Source organism: Nannospalax galili, unplaced genomic scaffold, assembly GCF_000622305.1.
Source record: "Nannospalax galili isolate Female #2095 unplaced genomic scaffold, S.galili_v1.0 scaffold363, whole genome shotgun sequence".
Classification (NCBI taxonomy): domain Eukaryota; kingdom Metazoa; phylum Chordata; class Mammalia; order Rodentia; family Spalacidae; genus Nannospalax; species Nannospalax galili.
In genome coordinates, this window is record NW_008351176.1 from 4,000,326 (window position 1) to 4,020,742 (window position 20,417).

General features: G+C 40.9%; 1 protein-coding gene across 1 annotated transcript in view; it reads left to right on the plus strand.

Moving 5' to 3' along the window:
• Myo1d (myosin ID) overlaps positions 1-20,417 on the plus strand; it is a 481,196-nt gene that overhangs the window by 241,344 nt on the left and 219,435 nt on the right. The window contains exon 16 of the mRNA XM_029553582.1: positions 18,047-18,270. Coding sequence (XP_029409442.1) covers positions 18,047-18,270 — 224 coding nt within the window. The remainder of the gene's footprint in view (positions 1-18,046; positions 18,271-20,417) is intronic.

Below are 20,417 nucleotides of genomic sequence, written 5' to 3' on the forward strand. Positions count from 1 at the left end.
CGACCGTGGCAGGGATGGCAGAGTATGGAGGCTCTAGTGGGAGAGGAAGGCTTGTCTACCTGACGAGTTTGTATTCATGCTTAGATGCCGAGGAGCTCAGAAGGTGGGTGACTGTGACCAATGATAGTCATGCATATAGAGATTAGAAATGCATGTGAAAACGTCTCAATGTCAAGAGCCCTGGAATGAATTTTTCTGTATGAAACTGTGTGTTTTGACAACGCAGTGGAGATCTTTTTTAAATGTTGGAACCTCATTTAATTTTATGTCTTATAGAGTTTATAATGAGTAAAAGATTATATAAGCATAATAATTCATCTGTAAACCTAGAAATGTACAGCCAATTTTGAAAGAGATGTACCCTAGCTCAGAAAAATGTTATTGAATAGGTTAATGCTGTTGTAATGAAATGCTTCTTTTAATTAAAAAAAAAAAATGGGGGGTATACTGGGTGTTGGGGGGCACTCCTTTAATCCCAGCACTTGGGAGGCAGAGGCAGGCAGATCTCTGTGAGCTCAAGACCAGCCTGGCCAGCTGGGGGCTACAGGGAGACCTGTCTCAAAAAGACCGAGAGAGAAAAAAAAAAAGTGATGTATTATGTAATTATAGTCCATCAGAATGTAATGAAGAAAGCCTTAAGTAATTAATAGATTTTTTTTTCTTTATAACTGTAAGTTAAGCCAAAATTCTTGGAGTTAATGGCTTGCCAACAAACCATGGTCTACGTTTTGGTAAGTACAGTAGCTGTAGTCTGTAAAATTCTTTTCATCTCAGAAACTACATCTCTACCTCTGTTATTATCAGAATACTATAAACCTATTCTCATGAAAGAGCAGCACAACTAAAATTATATTAGTGCCATCAGAAAAGAAATCTGTGATGAACAAAAGATCAAAATTTTAAATAAAGACAGTATCCACATTCTCGATCCCCCTTGTTCTAATTTGGCTCAGTGTGAATGTAGCCCTGTATAGCACTCTATATGTAACTCCACAATAAGAATTAGCTTAGCATATTTGACCATGTTTCCTATTTGTTTAACTAGCATAGGTTCATGTATATACTCAAACACTTGATACCATTTTCAATTTGTTGTACCTGTATTCATGTATTCATAAAGTACAAAAGAACAGTTTTTCAACTTTGAATTTTTTGCATTTTTTTACATTCATTTTTTTGTGTGTATATGTGTGTTAGTACATGTGTGCCATGGTATGTGTGTGGAGGTCAGAGGACAAATTGCGAGAGTCAGTTCTCTCCTTCCACCATATGTGTCCCAGGGATCGAACTCAGTTGTCATCCTTGGTGGCAAGTGCCTTTGTCCACTGAGTAATCTCACTGGCCCATTATTTCAATTTGGGAGGGAGGGAGATTACTTTCATTTGGGAAAATTGAAAGTATATCCTTCAGTTCTTCTCTATCTCCTAAAAATACGTTTTTAAAGTGTTTTATTTTGAAATAATCATGGATTCATAGAAAAAAATTACAAGGTTAGTATTGTTGGGTCCGAGGTTCAGGAATGATTGGAGACCACCCACCAAAATTTGAAATTTAGAAGATTTTATTGAAAAGCATTCCAATTCTTGAATGACCCAGGGGTTTTTATTGGGTACTCTTGAAAAAGCCCTCACAAACTGGGTGACCTTGGAACTGATTGGATAACTCTGAATTCCTTGTGGGGGTGAGGATTTCACTGGTTTCAGCAAGGCGTGTCTGGGCTTGCCTAATCTTAATCTGCACTATGGGGCAAAGGAGACTTACAATTTCTACGAACAGAGATTTAAAGCTGAGAAGATGGAGGCTGCTGAAAAAATGGACCCAGTGTGACGTGGATCCTTCAGTATAACAAATTCCTATACATAGCTAGCTCCTAGATGCTCCAAATGTTAAACCTTTTTACTGTATCATTGTACCATGAATGTTCTTGGGGCATCTGTTTAAATGTATATCTATAAGCATACACACAGAGACAGCTATACGCAGATGTATTTTTATGTACATATGCAATTGGTTATTTAAGGGTAATACAGACATAATTTCCCTTTACCATTATACTTCATTGTGTATTTCCTAAAAACAAGTTCATTCTCCTCCATAACCATAATACAATTATCAAAATGAGAAAAACAAAGTTGATACAATTTTCTAAGAGTTTACTCAATTAGAGAAGGTATGTCTTTTTTAATAAGCTCACAGTAACTTTGGTACACAAATACATAATAATGTGCTAGATAGCTTTAGTGTCAACTTGACACACCTGGGTTGAGAGAACCTCAATTGGGGAATTTCCTCCATTGGACTGGCCTGTGGCCATGTCTGTGGGATATTTTCTTGATTGTTGAATGATGTGGGAGGGCCCAGCCCATGGTAGGCAGTGCCACCCCTGGGCAGGTTGTTTTCTATTGCATAAGAAAGCAGCCTGAGTATGGACCAGGAGAGCAAGCCTGTAAACAGCATTCCTTTATGACCTGTGCTTCAGCTCCTACATCCAGGGTCTTACCCTGAGTTTCTACTCTAAGTGATGAACTGTGACCAGGGAGATATAAGCCAAATAAACCCTTTCCTCAAGTTGGTATTGATCAGAGTGTTTTGTCGCAGCAGTTGAAGGCAAACTAGAACAAATAGTTTTTCTTAGTTTAGATTTTCTGGTATAATTTGTCTTTATTTCATTATTGGAATAATTGTTTTGTTTTAATTCAGTGTTTCAGTTTTGGGGGAGAATTGTAGAGGAGGAAAAACTTTTCCTTTCTACCCTTCTGAGTTTAATAACTGGAGACTGTGAGGTAAACTGAGAAAGACAGATTAGCGAAAAAGAAAGCAGACAATTTTTATTTATGTTCATGTTTTTATATGCATAGGAGCTTCACAAAAATAGGAGTGAAAAACCCAAAGAGAAGTGGTGACGCGAGTGGAGTTATTAAGGCTTAGTTGAGCATCACCTTGTTATACGAGGGAGGATAAATATTTCTAGAGCCAAAGTCTTTCAATGCATTTATTTGGGGAATCATAAACAAATTTCACACATAACACGACGACAGATAAGAGTACCAGTCCTAGGGCCAATGCCCGAGTGACATCGTCTCAGTCGGATACAGTAGTATCGGCTCAGCTTGGTTGTCTCGCGGTCGAGGGGTGAGTCAGGTCCGGATGTTCGCGACGTGAAGTTCCTCTTTTTTCTCACGGTCCAGAGACGGGATCAGTCAGAAGATGGGGCCGCACAGCTGACGGGAGTTCAGCTCATATGTGCGCCCACGAACTGATTTTCCTCTGGATTTTTATAGTCCTTATGCATGACTTGGCGAACATATGTTTATCATTTTCTTACATCATTTGGCTAATCACACAGTTACACTCAGGTTGCTAGGTTACATTCTAGGGCTACTAAGTGATGCTCTTATCTTTAATGTACACACTTTGGATATGTTTACATACTTTTGCTAGAGTTCTTTTTTGATTCTTAGTTTCTTAATTCTATTACATTTCAATACAATTCTTAATTCTTAATTCCCTATTCTAATACATTCAGTACAAGTGGTTAAACTCAGGGGCTTCAGTTCAACTTTAACAAAGGGCAGTACAATGTGCACATGTGACTGCATAAGATTTGGGATTGTAGGCGAGCAACTAGGAAAGTGTGATGAACCTAGAACTATAAGGAATGAGCTAATAGGAGATAAGGGTCATTCTAGAAGGGTCCTTATGCAAATTCTTCTCAGTACAGACTTTTCCTCTCCAAGGTATTCTTGTCTTCCTGGTAGAAGGGGAGCACCTTTCCTGTTTCAGAAACTTATGACCTGCTTTAGGCAGGCAGAAGAGAACAGAAAGCCTCCTGCATCTGCTTTTCTTGGTTTCTTCCCACTAAGAATAGCTCCTATGTCAAAGTGTCATCCTGATCTCATTCAGAATGAGTAAATACAGAAAAGTCTGTAGTCAAAATTTATTGTTTTTGTTGTTGTTCTTTGAGACATGGTCTCCCTGTAGCCCAGGCTGGTCTGGAATTCACTATGTAGACCAGGCTGACCTCAATTTCAGAGAAATTTGCCTACTAACACTCCTGACCATGTTTTAAGTTTTTAAAAATAGGTTTATGTATCTAAAACATCTCAGGGCATTTAATATGTATGCTAGATAGCCCCAGTTGTTGAGTTGACACACCTTGGTAGAAGGAATCTCCATTGAAGAATTGTCTCCATTGTATTGGCCTGTAGTCATGTCTTTGGGGCATTTTCTTGACTGTTAAGTGATGTAGGTAGACCCACCCCATTGTGGGGAGTGTCACCTCTGGGCAAGTGGTCCTGTATTATATAAGAAAACAGGCTAAGCACAGGCTAGGGGAGCCAGCCAGTAAGCAACATTCCTCCCCAAGTTAGTTTTGGTCAATGTTTTGTTTTGGGTTTTTTTGGTGTTTTTTTTTTTTTTTTTTTTTTTGGTCTTTTTGTAGCCCCAGCTGTCCTGGAACTCACTATATAAACCAGGCTGGCCTCGAACTCACAAAGATCTGCCTGCCTCTGCCTCCCAAGTGCTTGGGATTAAAGGCGTACGCCACCATGCCCAGCTTGGTCAGTGTTTTTAATCAGCAATAGAAAGTAAGTAACTGGAACAATATGCTAATGTGTGTTGTAAATTTCCAAAAAGGAAACTTATTGAACATTCAGTTCCATCTTTACAAAGAGCTTTGCAAGGGCTGGAGAGCTGGCTCAGCAGTTAAGAACACTGACTGCTCTTGCAGAGGACCTGGATCTGGTTCCCAGCACCCACATGGTGGCTAACAACCATCAGGATTCCAGGGGAATCCAATGCCCTCTTCTGACCTCCAGAGGCATTGCATGGCATGAGTGTACTTACATACATACAGGCAATACACTCACACATATAGAAATAATATTTTTAAAAATAAATAAATTAGAGCTGGGTGTGGTGGCACATGCCTTCACAGAGGCAGGTGGATGTCTGTGAGTTCCAGGTCAGCTGGGGCTACAGGGAGACCCTGTCTCCAAAAATATACCATAAATAAATAAATTTTTTGTTTGTTTGTTTTGTCTTTTTGGCAGGGTCTCCCTGTAGCCCCAGCTGACCTGGAACTCACTATGTAGACCAGGCTGTCCTTGAACTCACAGAGATCTGCCTGCCTCTGCGTCCCTAGAGCTGGGATTAAAGGTGTGCGCCACCACGCCCGGCTCATAAATTTTTAAGAGCTTTGCAAAAAGCCTATGTTTGAGAATTTTGGAACTCTACAGAAGTGAGGTATACCTTTGTCTGGTTCTGAGTTTTTTAATTATCTAGGGAACTATTTCAAAATTAAGATCATTTGTAAGCAACAAAGATGTACTGAATACGTTTTTTTAAGGAGACAAGAGTTGAAACGTCACCAGACACCTCTTAGGATCATCTCAAATGCTCAACACTTGATCAGAACACTATAACTGTCTATCAAAAAAGTTGTTTAGAGATAGCCTTGACCTTAAAAAATTGTGAATTATCAATTTTGTACCTTTGCTTTCAAGAAAATAAAACCAAACAAAAGCAAACAATCACTTCAGTGCAACTCTACAGAGTGTTTACTTTTGAACAGGGTTGAATCCTGATATTGGTCCTGAATTACTAAGCCTATTAACTGAAGTAATTTTATTTTTGTTTGTCTGTAAAATAACTTCAATTTGAGCTTTGATGAAGTTACTGTTGAGATGTTCTGCTAATAGTAATTTACCAAAAGGTTGATTGTTTTCTGAAGTTACAGTTACAAGAAGAGTGTTACCACCATAGTGAAAAAGTCATTAATGGGCAGCTATGATCAGGACACAATGGTCAGATAAGAGAACTGGTTAAGGCCCTGTGTAAAACATTCAAGTCTTCCCCCTCCTCCTCCTCTTCCTCCTCTTTCCTCTCCCCTACCCCTCCTCCTCTTTTTTTTGGGGGGGGGGTCTTTTTGAGACAGGGTTTCTCTGTAATCCCAGCTGCCCTGGAACTCCCTATGGAGACCAGTTTGGACTCATTCTCACTCACAGAGATCACTTGCCTCTACCTCCAGCATGTTGTGATTAAAGATACACACCACCATTCAGGTCTAAACATACAAGTCTTAAATGAAGGTTCATGCTTCAATTTACTGGACAACTTAGTCTTCCAGACCAAGTTAAGGCAGCTCAGGGATGGTTATTTCTTCCTTTATAAAAAACATTTCTGGGGGCTGGAGAGATGGCTCACTGGTTAAGAGCACTGACTGCTCTTGCAGAGGACCGGGGTTTGATTTCCAACACCCATATGGCGGCTACAAACCGTCCTTAACTCCAATTCCAGGGGAATCCAAAGCCCTCTTCTGATCTCCTTGGCATTGCACAACATGGGTACACACACATACATGTAGGCAATACACTCATACACATAAAATAAAAATAATAAAAATTTTTTAAAACTTTCTGAGTATGTATGTGTGCGTGTATACACATTCTTGTGTGTGAATGTGAATGCACACATGCATCTGGATGTCAAAGGACAACTTCAAGTATGGGTTCTTGCCTTCCATGTTGTTTGAAATGGTTTCTTGCTTTCTTCAACTATATAGTGCCAAGCTAACTGGCCTAAGAGCTTCCAGGAATTTTCCTGTCTCCACTTCCATCTTCCTGTGAGAGCACTGGCATTACAGGCACGACCACATCTGGCTTTCTGTAGGTTCTGGGGATACAAACTCAGGTCCTCATACATGTACAGCAAGCACTTTACCCACCAAGCCATCTCTCCAGCCTGGAATGGTCATTTTTTCAATTACAGTCTACCAGGCAGACACCATGCCACAGCAGATCAGTTCATCAGGACAGTTTATAGTGATCACATTCATGTGTGCTTCTCTCTGACTTTTTTTTTAAAAATGGTTTTACATTTGTTTATTGAGCAAAGATTTAGTTACTTCATTGTGTCTTAGATTTCCCACAGAATGTTATTTGTATATAGAACTAAGCATTTTGTGTCAGGAATTATGCTAAAAACATATCACTAGATTTTATTTTCTTCTTGCTATATATTAACCTGCCATTATGGTAAAAAATGTTTTAAAATAGCATATCAGATCTTTATTAATTTTGTTCCTGATAGAGATATTTGGGAGGAGGAGTAACCGGAATATTTTTCTGTCTTTGAATCTTTCTTTAAAATAACTCCTAGGAGGACAATAGAAAATATGTGACATGAAAGCAGAAGAGGGAACTATTTAGGGGGGAGGAAGGAATCAGCAAGTAGGGAGTAGAGGAGGGTAGTCAGGGGAGTGAATTGGAACAAAGTGTAATGATATAAGTATAAAAATGTCAGCACCTCATCCACCCCCTGTGACTGGGCAATAGCCTGGGCCAAGCTGGTGGATGTGGGGCCTAGGAATCCAATATGGGATATAGGAGGCAGCTGATGCGAGCAGAGGCAGAGCATCTGGCTATTCCTGATCCAGGTAAGCAGTGGTACTTTGAGCCACAAGTCCAGAGTGTGAGCTCATGGAGCTTTTGAGATAGAACAAAGTAGTCTGTTGGCAGCCCAAGTTGGTCTTCCTGAGCCAGGACTGCTTCTGTAAGGCTCTGACCACAGAGCAGAAGGGCAAGACCTTGAAGGGACAGTACAGTTTCAGTCACCCATGACTCTGTAAAAATTGTGGAAGACCAAACTGTTGAGGTCCCCACACATGATATTGTGACCCACTCAAGGTTGCTGGAGACTACAGTGGCCCTCCCAGGCGATCTGATTCTGTTCAAAGGCATCTTGATATTCTACAGTCCACAAATCCAGGACATGTTCCATCTACATCTCTCTGTGGACATGGCTTTGATAACAGGCTGTCTCGAATAGCTCTCTGGGTCATGCACCTAGGAAGGGACCTGGAGCAGATTCTTACCCAGTACACTACCTTTGTCAAACCAGCCTTCAGGAGATCTGCCCACCAACTAAAAAGTGTGCCGACAAGGGGTTGACAACATGATTTCCATCAACCAAATCATGTACACATCCAGGACATTCTCAATGGTGAGTGACGTGTGCAAACAGCACCAAGGAGGGCCCAACAGGCACAACTACAAGAGGATCTTCCCAGAGTCAGGAGATCACCCTAGAATGCTGGTGGCTAGCAAGCACTCATACCTGCCATCCAGCAGCAGATGCCACTGAGGACCAGCGTATTCCCAGAGACAGTGCATTCAGGGGCTGGGGCTGGGGAAGTCTGCTTGCCCCTAAAAGCACAATCAAAACTTCCAGTGTGGTCCAGGGTGGCATTGGGACCAAGGCCTTTCTGTCTTGAGAAGGTAGACTCTTGCTGATAGACAGCATTCCTGTGTCCCCCACTTCCTGTCACTGGAGTTGACTCTCAGGTCTTTGGGCCACTGAGAAGGTTCCCAGACTGCATAATAAGCCCATGGTGCAGGCTTCCAGATAGATGCAGGGCACACCTTCTAGGGAAACTAAAGCAACAACCTGGGCTGTTTTCCCAGAACTGTGTTTCCCAGGATGATGTGGTTTGTGTATACATTGAAGAAGTAAAGTTTTAAGACATGTTATACGTCCTTACTCTGTTGTGTGACAGGATGTTTGTGACCTATAAACCTAGTTTAATGACCTCCCACTGGACTGAAATCCAGTCTAAGGAGTCTCAAAGGCAGTAACTCTAGGGTCCACCAATGTTGATCTTACCAGCATTACATCTGATGTAGGTACTCATGGGAGTCCCAAGAACTGCATGGTCCCTGTGTGGTGGGACAGGCAGTAGCAGGCCATCAGTTCTCTGTGGCTAAAGCAATGTCTACACAGTCCTGCAGGAACCCTCCAATCCAAGGGTGGGTCTGTGGACAAGCCACTTGAGTATGCTCATGGCTAGCCATATCCAGGTAGGCCACCTCCAGCTGAGGGAACACTGAGTATAGATGATCAAGTGAACATGGGTGCCTAAAGCCAGCTAGTCTCCCTCATGTGTCAAGTTTCTCTTCCCTCCGATGTGATGGCCCTTTTTGGAAAAGTGTCCTTTGCCATCACCACATACTGTGGCACAGGTCCTTCTCATTTCTTCCTCTTAAGTACAACTCTGTAGTTCTGTACTCGTGACCACAGCTGAACTATGGGTTTCTGTTAATGCTGTAACAATTTGGTTGAGCTGAAGCCTCTTTGGAAGGAGAATCAGTAAATACCACCCAAAAAATCAGGGAGGGAGGGAGGGAGGGAGGGACAAAGGAAGGAAGAAAGGGAGAGAGAGACAGACAGACAGAGACTGACAGGCTGACTGTGAAGCCCATTTGTTTGTGTGATAACCAAAAAATTAATTTTTAAAATGCCTTTAAAACATAGCTCTTTGGAGCTGGAGAGATGACTCAGTGGTTAAGAATACATACAACGTACAGAGGACCCAAGTTCAATTACCAGAACCCAGGTTAAGCAACTCTCAACTGTCTGTAACTCCAAATCCAGGGGGATCCAGCGCCTCTGGCCTCTGAAGGCACCTACATTCATGTGCACATACCCATACACACGTATAATTTAAAACAATAAAAATAAACCATTAGCCAGGTATGGCAGCACACACCTTTAATCCTAGCACTCAGGAGGCAGAGGCAAGCAGATCTCTGAGATTGAGGACAGCCTGTCTACATAGTGAGTTCTGAGCCAGCTGGGGTTACAGGAAACCCTGCCTCAAAAAAACCAAAAAAAAAAAAATTGCAAACATAATTCTTAGAAGGAGCCAATTTGGATATAATTGTCACATTCTAAAAGAGTTGAACCTGATGCTTAAATATGCTCTCTTCTGCCACTACCACTACTGTTCTTTAGCAAATAAACTATTGTCAAAATAAGTATATGAGCAACTCAGAGGTAGAAATGGAGAAAAAAGCCTTCTAAAAACTGCCCCTAGGCATGGAGGGCCTTGGAAACTAAAATTTTGAAGAATTCTGTTTGTGGGAACCAAGAATCTATCCACTTCAGAGTGCTAGAGAGCTGTGAGATGGTAATTTATACTTGCAGTAAGACGGAAAAGGCCCGGTGCCCATGACAACTAGAATAAAAACAAAGAAAGGCAAAGCACATGGGATCTGGGTTGGACAGAAGAAAGCTAGCTCATGTTTGAATCTGAGACTAAAGCAAAGATTCATAATTGACCTGTAACGAGTACCGGGTGTTGCTTTGAAATGCTGACCACTGAAGAAGTATTAACCACAGAAAAAAAAATGCAGAATTAAGCTGACATTGTAAAACCTCTGACTAAATGTGGCAGTTATGTTTATATCTACGATCAACATCCCCTGACACCCCAGAGATGAGCTAAAGCTTGGATAAAGCTACAGGGTCAAGTGGAACCATAGTGCAAATGACAGCAGACAAGAGACAGCAACATACTTTTGGAAGTGATCAAGTGATAACTCCCCCAGGAAGAGCCGGTTCATCTGCACCCTTCCACCCCATGGGCGGTGGGAAGGACTGAATGCCTTTATAGAGGGGTAAGGGGTACAGCTGAAGAAACCTTTTTTTTTTAAGAAGCTGAGGGCTAAAGAAATGGCTCAGTAACTAAAAGCACTCTCTGCTATTGCAGAGGACCGGGGTTCAGTTCCCAGCACTCAGCTAATTGCGTACAACTGCCTATAACTCTAGTTGCAGGGAATTTGACACCTTCTTCTGGCTTCTGCAGGCATTGCATGCATGTGTTATACTTCGTGCAGGCAAAACACTCATAAATAAATAAAGAGGAGTAGGTTGCCTCCCCAGACACCACAAAGCTGGGTGACTCACTCAATCTCATTCTCACAGAAGGTACAAAGTTTACTGTCTGAAGAAACTGAACTGGACAAGCCCTGAGCTTGGGGACTCCACAGTAAAGAGAGGGGTCAGAAACCATACTGAAATCAAGGATAATAAATAAAAGAGTAGATACTGAAGAGTAAGACATGGAAAACATACACCCTCTTTCCCTCCCCCTCATTCGGAGAATTCTGGTAGTAAAAAAAAAAATGTTTTACCATATTTATACCCATGGTCCCCTCCAAATGGCTAGTCTACCCTGCAGGGAGTACACCATCCATAAGGCACATGCTCAGACCTTCCCAGTGGGTTTTTCCATCTTCAGTGTGAGTGAATGGCCAAGAGCTCCAGACACCTAAGGAACACCCCTCACACAAAAGGCTGAGACTCAGGCACATGGGAGAAGAAAGGATCTTGGCAGTAACAGTTGCAGTACAGGAACAATAAAAAATAACACTGGAAGTCCTATGCTGGGAGAGATGCTACTGTAAACAGAAACAAAGTGCTTTTAAAAAGGAATCCTCTAAGAACAAGAATGAGCTCTTGAGTGACTGCATCAACCTTGGCATTGTCCTAGGCAGTGGGACACAGTAGTGAACAGAAGAGACAAAGAACCGTTGTCTAGTGGAGCCTAACTTCCAGAGGAACAGGGCCTCTGGAGTGCTGTAACAAGTCAATGGTGAGATATACTGTGTTCTAGTCCACTTTCAATTGCTATGACAAAACGCTCTGATCAATACCAACTTGGGGAGGAAAGGGTTGGTTTGTCTTACATCTCCTGGGTCACAGTTCATCAGGGAGCCCAAGATAGGAACTCAGGGCAGGAACCTGGAAGCAGGAGCTGGAGCACAGGCCATGGAGGAACGCTGCTTACTGGCTTGCTTCCCTGGCCCAGGCTCAACCTGCTTTCTTATACATTTTTTTTAATTGTTTATTTAATAACCACATACTTAGAAGAAGCATTTCATTACAACAGCATTGACATATTCAATAACAATTTCCTGAGCGAGGCTGCATCTCTCACAAAATTGGCTGTACATTTTTAGGTTTACAGTTGAATTATTACAGTTATATGATATTGTACTCAGTATAAACCCTATAAGACATAAAATTAAATGAGGTTTTTAATGCAATTGCTATTAAGATGTTTGCACATGCATTTCTAAGCTCTATATATCTGATTATTTCTAGTCACAGTCGGTTACTTTCTGAGCTCCTTGGCACCTGAGCATGGATATAAAGTCTTCAAGTAGATTTCAATTGTAATGTTTTTCACATCTACTAATTATTAAGGAGCAAATTTTTATGCTTTGAAGAATTATTTTTTTAATCTTTTTTTTAAATTTTTAATAACTACATGATTAGAAGAAGCATTTCACTACAGCTTTAAGTGCACCTCTGTCATGCAGTGCCCGTGGAGAACAGAAGAGGCTGTCGGATCCCCTGGAACTGTATTTACTGACAGTTGTTAGCTGCCATGTGGATGCTGGGATTTGACGTGGGTCTTCTGCAAGAACAGTCATTGTTCTTAACCGCTGAGCCATCTCTCCATCCCCTCTTATACATTCTTATACAACATAGGCCCATCTTCCCAGGGGTGGCACCACCCAAAGTGGGCTGAGCCCTCCCATATCAATCAGGAAGATACCCAACAGACATGGCCACAGGCAAGTCCAATGGAAGCAATTCGCCAATTGAGCCTCCCTCTACCCGGGTGTGTCAACTTGACAACTAAAGCTATCCAGCACATACTGGAAAGTGCTAAAAGCAGAGGGAAAAGAAGAATCAAGCATGGGAAGGAGAATCAACAGTATCAGTACCAGCCAGGACAAGTTGAACTTTTCCAGACAATGGTGATGCCACTTAGAAGGTAGCAGCTAAGAAAGAGACAGAGTAAGAAAATTATCCATGTAACATCCCAGACAGAGGGAATGGCTAGCCCTAAGGGCCTAAGATGAGGGTGCAACAGAGAGGCTAGTGTGGCTGGAGTGAGTCAGGACAGTGGGAGATGGGGACAGGCAGGGAGCACTACCAGACAGGCCATTGGAGGATGGTGACTTTATTCTGAGGGACATGGAGAGTCACGTTTTGAGAAGTAGCATTCTCTTACAGATTTTCAAGGTCACTGACTGCTGTGTTAAAGATCTGGTACCGAAACAGGAGGGATTTAATATCTAAACAGTATTGCCCTGATGCTCTGTTGGTTATTCCAACTTACCCTCTGTTCTAAGAAGTAGCTGCTGGTTCTTTCCCATCACTCTGCTTTCCACTCTCTGTCTTCTGCTTGACCTCATCAGGATGTGTTCCCCAGTGGCTGGCTTGTTCCACTTGGAATATTAATGTGCTCTTTGCTGGGTTCCTTCCTTTCATTCTTTTATTTTATTTTTTAGACAGGGTCTCACTTTTGAAACTATGTAACCTTGAACTCAGTTTGTAACCAAGGATACCTTTGAACTCCTGATCCTCCTCACCATACCTGGCTTGTTAAAATGCTTTTATGGAGAGGATGGTACACATCTATAATCCTAGCATTTGGGAAGGGATGGAAGGAGGATCCAGGAATTCAAGATTATCTTTGGTTACATAGGGAGTTTGAGGCTAGCCTGGACTACAGGAGACCCTATTTTTAAAAATAATCTAAAAGTCTTACTAGGGCCCTTTTGGACTCTCTTGTTTGTTGAAACTCTCAGTCATGTGAAAATAAGTATTAAGCATTTGTTTATGGAATGTAACATTTAATTTTCTGCTTTCTGAAGTTCCACCACGCCAAGCAAAATCCTTCACAGAGGTAAGCTTCATGTGGCACTTGAAAAAAAAAAAAGAATTTGAACAGTTTTAAATAAAGAAGAACCCAACCTTCAGACCCTTAGTAGGAAAATCAACAGCACCTCTTCCCCAACCCAGACACACAGACTTTAATGGGAATATAATCCACTTAATGAGATGTTGTATTTATAAAACAAGAACAATACACTTTCAAAGTGAATGTCATACAGGGATTATAAGGAAAAGGATATGAGTCACTTGTTCCCATGGAGTCATCTTCCATTGGAACGTTTCAATGGTACTTTTTCTCTGATGTTAAAAAGCCTAAGAGTTCTGATAAAGTTGGTGACACAATTTCAGGCACACAGAATTTATTTGCCCCTAAATTCTGAAATTACCAGATGTCGAATGTAAAAACAACAAAGACTATGCCACCATCAACTCTGAAACCAACCAGATATGACTTTATATTATAAACTTGCAGAAGTGTCATCCAGAAAAGAATTGGACCCAACTGAAAAAGAAGTACTAAAAAATCCATATGTTCTTCAAAGAGAAAAATGGAACATGGAAAAGTATGAGAAGGGAATTCTGAAATGTAGCTACTTTCGAAGGTGTTGGCATTCATTATTAAAGTATACCAGACAAAGGCTCAGAACACCCAGCCCTTTGTTGGGAGCCTTTCTTCCATCCAAAAGACTCCTTCCCCGGGCAAGAAGAGTCAGTAGGGTTTGCCATCTTTCTTGTCTCTGATGTACCCAGAAGTGAGCAAGAAATGGAGGAAGTATCTGTTAGCAATAATTCATTACACCTGAACCAAGAAAAGCTCTCCTAGACATGGAAAATGAATACCAAGTTAAAGCCCATATACCTCCAGACTTAATGAAGAATTTGTTCTGTAAAAGTAAGGAAAGCTGTCAACCATCAGTAAACCAAAGCTACAGCTCCATCCTGACTCCCTTTGAGCAGTCAGAAGACTAGATGCATGATTCAAACCATGGACTTGCATTCCATCTTATAGATTGAAAGCATAAAATAACATCCAATCAAGCACTATTTAGGGGCGGACAAATGAATGGCTTATACTCATTAAAGAGTTTCCAGGTCACACTGATGTGACAGAAGCAAAAATGTCTGCATATACAAAATCAAAGTATCACAGTCTACCAATGATCAAAAATGGACTTTCAAGCAATCTTGACAGCTGCACTTACTGAGTACTGACTAGTACCAGGTACTATTGTAGTGTTTCATGTGTAGTAACTCCATTCATCCTCATGGCACCACAAGACACCATTACTACCCTACCTTACAGATACGAAGTCTAAGGTGCAGAGGGATTAAGAGGCTTGTCCTCATCTGCTCAGCTATTCTGAGCAAGCCAGGCTTTGGATGGAGGCAGTGTGTACCCAGAACCTCCTGTCAGCTTCTCTGCCCCTATGCCCCATAAAACAGATTATTTATTTATTTATTTATTTATTTATTTATTTATTTATTTATTTATTTATTTATTTATTTATTTTGGTGTCTTTTAAAGTCAGGAGCCATGAAGCCTCTCAGACAAGTCACGTCTCAGGCAGGTCATGTGCTGGTCAAGAATTCCAACCTGCCGATAAGTAAGGTGCACCACCACGCCTGGCAGAAACAGATATTTTAAACAGCTGCTCTGTATACTCTCAAGGAAATTAAAGAAAATAGAAATCTAGTACTGAGCATGCATCTTTTCTTGGAAACTATGGGAAGAACAAGAAAAAGATATAAGAGTACTGAGAATGTCCCAAGGAAAGGGTTATGTCCATGAGTCTGACAATTAGAAAAATATTACTGGTCATTTGATGAAGCTTAAGAGCATTTGGCAAAAAATTAACAGTAGGTATACTAAAAGATTAAAGCATATTTTTAAATTATAGTTTTCAACTACAGGTATAAGCAAATGTACATGATAAAGTCATGGAAGAATAGCCATGCTCCCTAGCACAATGATAAACCATATTTGTATGTAACATATAATATAATGCAATATGGTATAAATGTGAATTATTCAACATAGCTGTATGTAATATAAATACTTTTACTATTAGTAGAATGATAGAAGTACAAGTGGTGGTGACAGTTAAATGTCCATCCTCTGTACCTTGAACAGAACAGTACGTATGTGTTATTCATAGATATGGCAGTAGATCCCAGAAGAAACAGCTAAAATAGTTTGCAGGGGCTGGAGAGCTGACTCAGTGGTTAAGAGCAAGTTTCTCTTGCAGAGGACCCAGGTTCAGTTCCCATCACCCATGGTTCCTAACAACCTTCCATAACTCCAGTTCCAGGGAATCCTACCCCGTTTTCTGGCCTTTGTCAACATTGCATGACACAGGTGCATTTACATACATGTGGAGAAAACATACATATAAAAATAAATAAGACACTGGGCATGGTAGAGCACGCCTTTAATCCCAGCACTTGGGAGGCAGAGGCAGGCGGATCTTTGTGAGTTCGAGGCCAGCTTGGTCTAGGTAATGAGTTCCAGGACAGCTGGGGCTACAAGGAGACCCTGTCTCAAAAAGACAAAAAAGAAAAAAAAAAATAAATAAATAAATAAATAAATAAGTCAAATAAAATTAAAAACCAGTTTAAATAGTTTGTGCAGAATAAGCATGTGAAGTGGGGAAGTGAGGTCAGGTAGGTGAAGGAAAGGACTACTTGTCTTTTAGTCTAAGCATTTTTTACTATTTGATATTTTTTCAATTATACAAAACCTAAATAAACCAACAACACAAATGAAATATCAAAAACTGTCCTTTAAAAGCACTTCTAAAGTGTTTTTAAAGACTAATAAAAATGTTTTGATAAAAAGCTCTATAAAATGCTTCTTGGAAAGTAAACATTGACTTTTGTGTAGAGGGGGCACCAGTGAATCTTAATTTTCTTCCCCCTGAAAAACAAAGCCACAAACAATATAAAACTTTAAAAATGTGTTTTGTCTAATATATTGAATCACACACTTCTACCCTCTAATTGTGTTCCTTTGATTTTTTCCAAGATACTAAAGAAGGGGCCTTTATTTTAGCGCTTGGGTGGGGGCGTAGCACAACCATCTGTACAGCACATTTGACTACAGGAAAGAGCCACTGTGACTAAAAAGGGCTGTTGTATCAATGCCATGTGAGAGAACAAAATGGTTTTCATCGCCTCATTGTCTTTCAGCGTTCTGTTTATACATGAACCCTGGATTCCCACCACACATAGCTTGCACACCATGTTTCCCTTATGTATTAGGGTTTTTCCTTGACCCATTGGGTTCCCTTGATGACTTCCTCCCATGTATAGGCAAACAAATCTGTCTGCACAGTGCTGCAGGCTGCAGAAGGAGAACATTGCTAGTACACGGTGAACATTCAGTCTGCAGGAAGACAGTCTCAGAACAACTGAATAAAACAGCCAGTACACAAATGTCTTAAGAGACACTGGAAAGCCCAGACAGGGATTTAAGAGGAATTAAAGGGAACCTAAAGGAGACTAGAGAACCCATAACTGAATTTGAAATTGGACACCTTCGCCCTTTCAGGTCGGGGACAGGGAGAAGAATAATACAAACCATGTAAGAACTGGAATAGGTGGTTAAGGTGCAGCAGTAAACAGCAAGGGGAGTACTTGGGCATATGTAAACCAAAAAAAGCAGTTAGTAGTTTGGAGTCCCAGGACATTGAATCAGAAAAGAATAGAAAAAGGCTCATACTGAAAACACTAGGGAAGAAAGCAAATGTGGTGATTGAGAGAATGTACAAGGAGGAGCCAGTGACAAATTGAAGATTATGTCAAATTTGACTTTGCTTAAGAGATTGTGAAATGAAAGTACCTGGACACAGGATTCCGAAAAAATATTTCTGATTTGATGCTTGGATGAAATTGGCATTTATATAGTCTGATTGATTTCTGAGCACTGAAACACTTAATTTATATGATATTGATAATCTCCTTGACTCTTTCCCCAAAAAATATAAACTCTAAAGACTTTATCTCACTCCTTGGGAGAGGGAGTGCACAGGTTTTGTGTGAATTTGTTTGCAGACCCAAAGTAACCTTCCGCTTACAGCCTGTGTGTGTATAATCTGCAAAGTTCCATTTCCTGAGCTAATTATGGATGCTTATGGTGTTTGGCTCATCTCTGACTCATCTTTCTTGACTTCAACTTTCCTAAAATACTTAGCTATCTTCAGATATTTGCATTTTTATTTTCTTCATTTCATGACAATAAAGTTTAAACAAAACTGCTTCAAATAACACTCAGCTAGCTCTCTGAAGAATAAATGAGCAGCTAGATACCCTTGTGGGGGAAGGGAGCTGACCACCATTTCTAGTGCCATCTGTTGGCAGCAGGTGGAATTGACAGGATTCGGATCTGACTGATCTGTACATACCCCACAACACAGGTTGTCCCCTGAGCTGGTTAAGCAAAGGTGCTCGATACAATGCCAAAGTCACCTGCTATTCAGCTAGCCACCAACATTTTCCATTTTCTTTATCTGTCATGAAGGTGTGGCGGGGCACCCTGGCCCGCATGCGGTACAAGAGGACCAGGGCAGCTCTGACAATAATCAGGTACTATCGACGCTACAAAGTGAAGTCGTACATCCATGAGGTAGCCGTACGCTTCCACGGTGTCAAGACCATGAGAGACTATGGGAAGCATGTGAAATGGCCAATTCCTCCAAAAGTTCTACGCCGTTTCGAGGAGGCTCTGCAAATGATTTTTAATAGGTAAGATGTTGGCAGATGTCACAATCTTTTACAGTGGAATACTCACCAATTCTAGACTATGGTATTGGCTCAGCCTTTTGCTGTATGACACTTACCTCTCCCTTCTGTCTTCAGTTTTATTTTCAAAGGGTATATGCTTAACTCTCAAAGTAATGGAGCTGTCAACTTGTCTTTCCTGTAGCACTTGACAGCATCATGCCACAACTCCTGGATCTAAGCCACATTTAAGATAAACCAGCATGCCATCCCCACTTCCTGTCATTAGCAAAAAAAAAAAAAAACACTTAAAATCATCATACATACTTCAAACTATCAAGTCCACTGATCCTTTCAGAGCAGAAATTCTCCATCTAGCTGTGCCTTAGACTCAGGAGTTTCTAAGTCCCAATGCCCAGGCCCCACCTGTTTGATGGAGCTGAAGGTGGGGCCTCAGCTTTTTAAGGTTTCCCAAGTGGTTTTAAAAGTACAGCCAAGAGAGAAAATAACTATTTTAGGCTGTGGGTCTCTCCCGCCCCTCCTGGACTGTTGGCCACCAACCCACAGGAATAAAAGGAGCAGAAGCAACGAATGGGGTCAGGACGGCCAGTAAGCATGACAGAAAAGACCTTCCGGGGAGTCAGATTCAGTGATACAACTCCATTTATTCAGTGGGGGTCAGGGAAAAATATAGTGTGGAGGCAGCAGCCAAAGTTTCAGGTGATAGGTGTTCATAGTATGCTTATTTACATGTGGCAGGGGGATCCTATCATCTGGCTATAGGGCAATGCATAATTATCATATAGAAAAAACCTGGGGGCAGTTTTATTGCAGGTAACTATGCCAAAGGTCATGTTCCAAATAAGGCCAGGTATCCGTGCTTGGAGGCACTTTCCAGATAAGTCAGGCAGGAAGCCCCTCCTGAGAAAGGAGTCCACCTTAACAGCAGGGTTTCCCAACATTAGGCCAAACTTTAAGTTCCAAATTTTAAGTTCCAATGTAAAATTTGGGACCTTCTCAACTAAATTTTCTTTTTTAATCTGAGTTTGTCCTTGCCCAAGTTCCTTCTCATCAGTTTTGCACTTATTTGTTGCCAGCATACACCCACTATATAGTTGTCTTGCAGTATCTTCAGGAAATTCATTCCAGGCACCCATGGTACCAGAATTAACAGATTCTCAAGCCCCTTATAAAATGCTATAGTATTTATATTGAACCTGTATACTTTAAACCATCTCTTGATTATTTCTAATTCATAATGCAATATAGACATTCTGTAAATGGCTGTTATTATGCAGTATTGTTTAAGAAATAATCAGAAGGAAAAATTCTGTGTGTGTACAATAAAATCATGCCATTGCTGGCCTAACTACATTAGCTGTCTGAGGTCAATTGAATCCAGGATGTAACACCCACGGATAATGGAGTGCTGACTCTGTCTAATGCTGTCTTACCTCTAACCATCAAACGTAGTCATTTGATATTATTTCTTTAAAAGAGCACTACTTAGGGCTGGAGAGGTGGCTCAGCAGTTAAGAGCATTGACTGCTTTTGTAGAGGATCTGGGTTCAATTCCCAGCACCCACATGGTGGCTACGAACTGTCCTTAACTCCAGTTCCAGGGGAATCCGAAGCCCTCTTCTGACCTCCATGGCATTAAACGACACAGGTGCACTCACATACATTCAGGCAATACACTCATACACATAAAATAAAAATAATAATATAAAAAAGCACTAAATATAAATTGTATACAATTTATAATTGTTTACTAAATCATATTTTTGTCTTCTCTAAATCTGACTCTATAACTGGTAGAAGATATCCAAAGATTTTTTTAAGAAATGGGACAGGACAGGGGCTCCTCCCAAGCCCATGGGACCCCTGAGGAACAGATCCTCAAACGACCTCAAGAGTAAAAACAAATCAGTTTATCTGGTCCAATTGTATGTCCTTAAACACCCAAAAGGGAAGTATAACCAAAGATTAAAGGGGCCAATATAATTTCATAAGAGCATACATATATATATATAGCTAAAAGTTACTTGACAAACAGCAAAGCCAGACAGGCGATACCTTCAGTCGAGTTGTCGGCCAGGATGGATAAAGGCTCTTCCTGCTAATAACCCAACATACTACTGGAAAAATGAACAGCAGACCCCAATTCTATC